The 6654-nt window shown below is 33.4% G+C and overlaps 1 protein-coding gene across 1 annotated transcript; it reads right to left on the reverse strand.

Moving 5' to 3' along the window:
- On the reverse strand, positions 1–1805 carry LOC139857455 (1,4-dihydroxy-2-naphthoyl-CoA thioesterase 1-like). The gene is made up of 3 exons (XM_071846207.1): positions 1538–1805; positions 1233–1424; positions 1–309 (listed from the first exon to the last, which is right to left on the reverse strand). Exons 1-3 carry the CDS (start codon positions 1664–1666, stop codon positions 157–159), a joined length of 474 nt encoding a protein of 157 aa, XP_071702308.1. The 5' UTR covers positions 1667–1805; the 3' UTR covers positions 1–156.
- Positions 1806–6654: the final 4849 nt, after the last annotated feature.

The raw sequence follows: 6654 nt of genomic DNA on the forward strand, positions 1-6654 counted from the left end.
TAAGTTAAATATGTAAAATATCTTTTTTGTGAAACAAGTGTGATGTAGGACACTAGGACAGTAGGATCATCTCAACCATTTCAATACTTTTGTAAACAAACAACAATATTCATTACATATTTAAACTCTTTTAGATTGCATGTCGCATAAAGCAATTCAAAGCTTAGCATATTTCTTTAAATTTTGAACAGCTTTTACAGCATCGTTGGGAATGGGCAGGCCTGAAAGAAGAGTAACCCTTGACGACGATACAAGTGATCTGGTTTCCGAATTAAGTGGATCAATCTTCCACATCTTCACCTCCCATACCTGCACAAAGTTGCATATAAACACAATTTTCTACAGTGGCTATTGTAGGTTATAGCCCGCGGGTTCGAGACACCACTAGTTTGAAACTTTTTACAAAAAAGATCCTTTAATTTTATATATGACACCACTAAATTTAACTATATGACCTCATATATTTTTTGTATTTATAGTTTTTCTTTTAACTTATATACGACACCACTAAATTTAATTACTTGAACCCTACATATTTTTCGAATTTGTAGTTTTATGAGAGTAAACAACCACTAAAATAGTACTCTGTATTCAAATATAATTAATTCTGAACAAAATTTCAAGACCTGTTGAGTTTTGATCATGAAACGCCACTGATTTTCTACATCAATTTTTGTTCGTCATTCAATTATTCAACCAACTAAAAATAGAGCCTAGTAATTGAGGTCCTTATTCTCACAAAATGTTTCAAGTTTAAACCTTACTAGGAGCATAAATTAAAGTGGCCAGAGTGATGTAAAACTCGGATTAATCAAGCATTGCTCGATTTTTGGAGAGGTCCGATGTGGTTAATTTAAATCGGTAAAAAGTCGGTCAATATAGACTAATTTATTAACATCCGATTAACCGCCTAACCGGTCAACTTCCGATTAATCAGTCACCATAAATTGGAGATTGATGGGTCAATTAGGGATTAGTCAGACAAAATCGGTCAAAGTTTAACGAGTCATCATTCGATTAATCCCTGATGTGCCGATTACCAACCAATTATCGTATTTTTGCAAAAAGGTTTGTCAACTATCATGTGTGAATGTGTGATAATCCAGTTAGGCGGCTTAATTTAAGTAAAACTACTTTCATTCAATTTCATTCAATTGAGTTGCCTGAACAGTGAAAACCTTGAAAACCTTGCATGTTTAACCCTTACGCAAAAGCAATGAAACAAAATTAACCTGAACTGTTCTGCCAACTTGAACAGGTACGGCCTCAGAGAATACCAAATCGCCCAGATTAACACTCTTGATGTGATTAACGCTTACTTGTAAACCGGCTACTCGTTTAAAGCCCGACGCCATAACTGCTCCCAGACTCGATAACGCCTCTGCTATCAGCGCCGAAACGCCCCCATGTAACACCTTAAATGGCTGTTGCATTACAATTACAAAAATTGATATTTCAAATCTAACATAGGGGCTAGGGCAACCAATATATGAATTATCATCGATCATTAATCGAATAACATTAATTATTAAATTACCTGACAATTTATTTCGGTGACACGAAGATGACCGGTGACCTTTTGCGGCGATAACTCATCGAGGCGAAATCCGATTGCGTAAAGTGGCTCATCCAAAGATTTTGGGTATACTGTTGATTTCGAATCCATAAACCCTAAAATTGTTGATTGAATCACAATTGAATTGGGTTTATTGTTTATTACGGAGGTTAGACAGTTTATATAATGGCAGCTAGCTCTAAAGTAGCCATGTATCTTTTCCACATACAGGTGTACGCATTTGTAGAAAATTATGAATAAAGACTTTATTACGGGCTTATGGCCACAAAATAAATATACGGAGTAATAATAATAAAATAAATCTAAATCTAAATTATATTAATAAGGTGTACAATTGAAGAAATAAAGGAATAAAGACTTTAAAGGGTCATAAAATAAATAATATATAATATATAATATATAATATAATAGTAAAATATAGACTTTAAGGGCTAAAAGACTTTAAAGGCTTGCAATCAAATTCAATCAAACAAACATTCAAACCCACCTCCCCGAGTTCCATTTCATAAAACATGTCTCGAAAAAACAAACCCTCCCAAACATTCAAAACCACCTTCCCCAATTCCATTCCAAGCAAATTCAACCATTCAAATTACCAGTCCTCTGTTCCTAATCGATCCAAATCCCATGTACCATTCTCTCAAAAATCCACCGTTTTTCTGGGTAATCTTTTAAGATTCACAAACCCGTTTGTAATTCGTAATACTCTTAAAGAATATGGTACAATCCCGGGCCTTTCATGGATAAAAGGTCGATCTTATGCTTTCGTTAAAATGCAAACAATCAATCAAGCAACTAAGATTTTACATTCGTTAAATGGCAAGGTTATTAAGAGGGCCGTGAGTGGGAGCTCGTCACCCTCCCGTACCCCACCTCGTCACCCGTTGCCCCACTCCCCTCTCCCGTCGCAAAGTTGCGTTCCACCTCGGTCAGTCGCTATGGCGACGAATTCAACGGCTCCAATTTTTATTTTTATTTTTTACTTTTTATTTAATCCCCACTTTTATTTATATATACAACCATTCACACCTTTAAAAAACACACTTCCTTCTCCCTTCTTAATTTAAACACACGAGTATACTAAAAAAAAAGTGAATTCTTGCATTGTTTCGTTGAATGTTTACTACGGCGGGGAGCTGAGCGAGGATTGGAAAACGTATTCCAATCCGAAATGTATGTCGTTCGAGTCCCTCAACGTTAACGGGTGAGACACAAGGCGTTTGTTCAGCTACATACGAGAGCATGTCGACTTCGAGGCCTCAGATTTTATGTACATTGTTCCACGAACCCGGACCTTTGAGTTTCTCACGACCGAGCGAGAATGGGAAGCAATTGTCGGGAAAGCAAAACTCAAGTGCGAGCTTATCGACTTGTATTGTATCTACATATGGTCCCGGCAATTCATCCGCCGCTCTCATCCTCACTACCCGCACGACGAGAGCGATGAGGGATACAATAGTCCTAGCCCGTGAAAGACTCGAACAGAAGGGTTAGATTTTAGGAAATTTCGGTTTGTATTTTTATTTTTAGGACTTGTAATGTTTTTTAATTTTTTTTTTTTTTTTTTTTTTTAGGTTCATAATGTTTTTCTGTTTATTTTTAGGAATCGTAATTTTTTTTATTTTTTTTAGGTTCGTAATGTTTTTTTTTTAATTTTTAATGAAAGTTATTTATGTTTATGTTAATTTTTATATTTTTATTAATTTATGTTATATTTAAAATCATTAAAATAATAATAAAAATTAAAATTGACATGCCCAAGTGACATAGGTCACCACTTCCCACTTTTTCTGACTCAGCAAGTCACGCCTGACATGCCAAGTGACCTGGATCACCACTTCCAGTGCTCTAATGGTATGAGAATCACTGTGGGTTATGCCAAAAAAGATTTGAATATTAGGGTACGTTTGATAAAACTGAATGATTTAGCACTGAATGATTTGGAGTTCTGAATGGTTCAAATGCTCTGAATCAGTATTCTTCTGAATGAAAATTTGCTGTTTGATAAGAACTCTGAATCAACACTCTGAATGACGTAAAATTACCATTTTATCCTTATGTATCATTTAGAGTAAATACAATTGTATCTGTTATGATGTATTATTTTTTTGTATATATACTTATGAAATGCCTAAATGTTTAATAATTGGTACTCCGATATAACAATGAATATACTTATACTCGTAATTTAATAATTAATTGAGATGACATTTTTTCTTTTTTCTTAAAAACATCAGCTTATTACAGTACATATTGATATTAACAAAAATATACAAGGACCCATATATGTAATGGGCATGAAGGACCCAAATCCCACCCTACTGTTCTATACATCTATACAATTTTAACTAGAATCAGAAAGAACATAAATCACACCATTCTAACTAGCCTACACCAATTATTTACCACTACTGAATCAAACTACCTCGAATTCATTAACCATCTGTGCCAATCAATAGACAAGTTCTTTATTCTATTAGCAAACCAAATGAACAGACATCTGACCGAGTGCTCAAACCACACCATTTTTATTCTTTTGCAAATGATCATCGAGTGCTTAATAGTCTTGATGTTATCATCACGAACTGGACATCTTATCTAATCCAAATCTACTCTGCGTTTCTCAAGTGCTATCTGAACTCTGATTTTTTGCCTTGTTGACCTCCAAACGAACAGACCCACCTTGAATGGAACTAGCTTGTACATGTCGATCATATACAACCGCTTGTACTGTATATCATATACAACCGCTTGTACCTGTCGATCATATACAACCACTTGTACCATTTGTATCGCTTGTACATGTCGATCATATACAACCGCTTGTACCTGTCTCCAACTCGATCATATACAACCACTTGTACCTGTCTTTGAGCGAGCCATTTGCAAACAAACATCCTTCCCAAAAATAAGTTACACGATTAACACTAACAATTCAACAATCAACAATATCCATTAAACAAAAACAACATAGATAGCATAGATCGTAAACAAAAATATAATTTTAATTATTTCTTATAATGGTATGTGATCTGACAAAAGTAACATAAATTATATAATAACTTTAAAGTAACATCTTTGCAATTGAAAGGAAAAAAAAAGAAGGTAAAACCTAATCTTTTATAGGAAATAACTAAAATCTTGTAATCAACTCTTTAGTGTTCTAGATTGATTACAGATATGGCTACAATCGTGAATGTTTATTAGAAGAATAATAAATATTATGTCTATATATTTATATGATTACGATATCTGATGAGAGTAGATAACAAAATAAAAATTAGGGTTTTAAAGTTGGATATCAATGAAGATGAAATATGAAATTACCTAGTGAAACGAGTTAAATGAATTGAGAAGAAGGAAGCAAGATGTGAGAAGAAGATGCGAGATGAGATTTGAACAGGGTATTATGGGAAAATTGCAAGCTATGAATAGTTCAGAGTGAGTTTTGAAGGTGAACCATTCAAGGTATTTTTCTCTCGTTCAGCATCAACCTTTTATTCATAGTCACAAATCAAACATTCTGAATGCTGACCGATTCAGCGTTCAGCTCTGAATGGTCCTATTCAGATGCGGTCAGCGTTCAGCTCTGAATGGTCCCATTCAGATGCAAACAAACAGACCCTTAATATCCTTTCAAACCAATCTTCAATCCCTATATTTCCAATCTCAACCCCTGTTTCTCAAAATTTCACTCCTGCTCCACCTGTTATTAATCTATCTTACAATGATGAAATCGTTAAGTCTCTACATCTCACCGCACTTATTATCGACGAAAATCCGATCAAAGCTGAGAAGATTTTATTGTGGCTCAAGAGTCGTTTTATTGCAATCAAATTAGTGTAACGACCCAACCCATTATCCAACCAAAAACACGCCCTAAAAAAAAATATTCTGATTCAGTGGATCTGGACGGCGTCCATGTAGAGACCCGTCCTAATCCATCTGGACGAAGTCTTCAACATTTGGTCCCATTGCGAGGTACTGACCTCTATATGATACATTTTACAAACACTACATTCGTTTTTAAAAGACAAACTTTTATTACATCGAAAGTTGACAGGTATGCATACCATTTCATAAGATATCCAAACTGTCAATGACTTATTAATAATTTTGTTGAACTCAACGACTCGAATGCAACGTCTTTTGAAATATGTCATGAATGACTCCAAGTAATATCTCTAAAATGAGCAAATGCACAGCGGAAGATTTCTTTCATACCTGAGAATAAACATGCTTTCAAGTGTCAACCAAAAGGTTGGTGAGTTCATAGGTTTATCATAAATAATCATTTCATGATTTTAATAGACCACAAGATTTTTTTTTTCTTTCATAAATATACATCTCATATCAGACATTTCGCAAACTGCATAGAGATAAAAATCATTCATATGGTGAACACCTGGTAACCGACATTAACAAAATGCATCTAGAATATCCCCAAAAAAAATAAAATCGAAGTACTAAAGCAGTTCAAATTCTCTGACTGGGGCTTGTCAAGGCCCATAGATTTATCTTTAGGATTCGCGTCAATTGGTGGCAATTATAATAAACACCAATTCTTAGGCTACCAAGTTCAACAAGGGCGATATCCGGTATAACAATTCAACCATAGAATGTAGTTTCTATTACTTGTGTTTATTTCGTCAAACATTTATAAAAGTGCATGTATTCTCAGTCCCAAAAATATATATTGCAAAAGCATTTAAAATGGAGCAAATGAAACTCACGATACGATATTTTGTAGTAAAAATATGCATACGACGAAACTGAACAATGCAAGGTTGGCCTCGGATTCACGAACTTATATCATTTATATATATATATATATATATATATATATATATATATATATATATATATATATATATATATATATATATATATATATATATATATATATATTAACTCATATAATGATATTTAAACAAGCTCGCATATTAATATTTATTAATAAATAACTTAGTTACATCTAATTTGGTATTTTAAATAAATACTTAATATTTATATATTAGATTCATATTAAAGTGTTTTAACTAAAATATATATAATGTATTAAGTTTATATATATAATT

This window comes from Rutidosis leptorrhynchoides, chromosome 7, assembly GCF_046630445.1.
Source record: "Rutidosis leptorrhynchoides isolate AG116_Rl617_1_P2 chromosome 7, CSIRO_AGI_Rlap_v1, whole genome shotgun sequence".
NCBI lineage: Eukaryota > Viridiplantae > Streptophyta > Magnoliopsida > Asterales > Asteraceae > Rutidosis > Rutidosis leptorrhynchoides.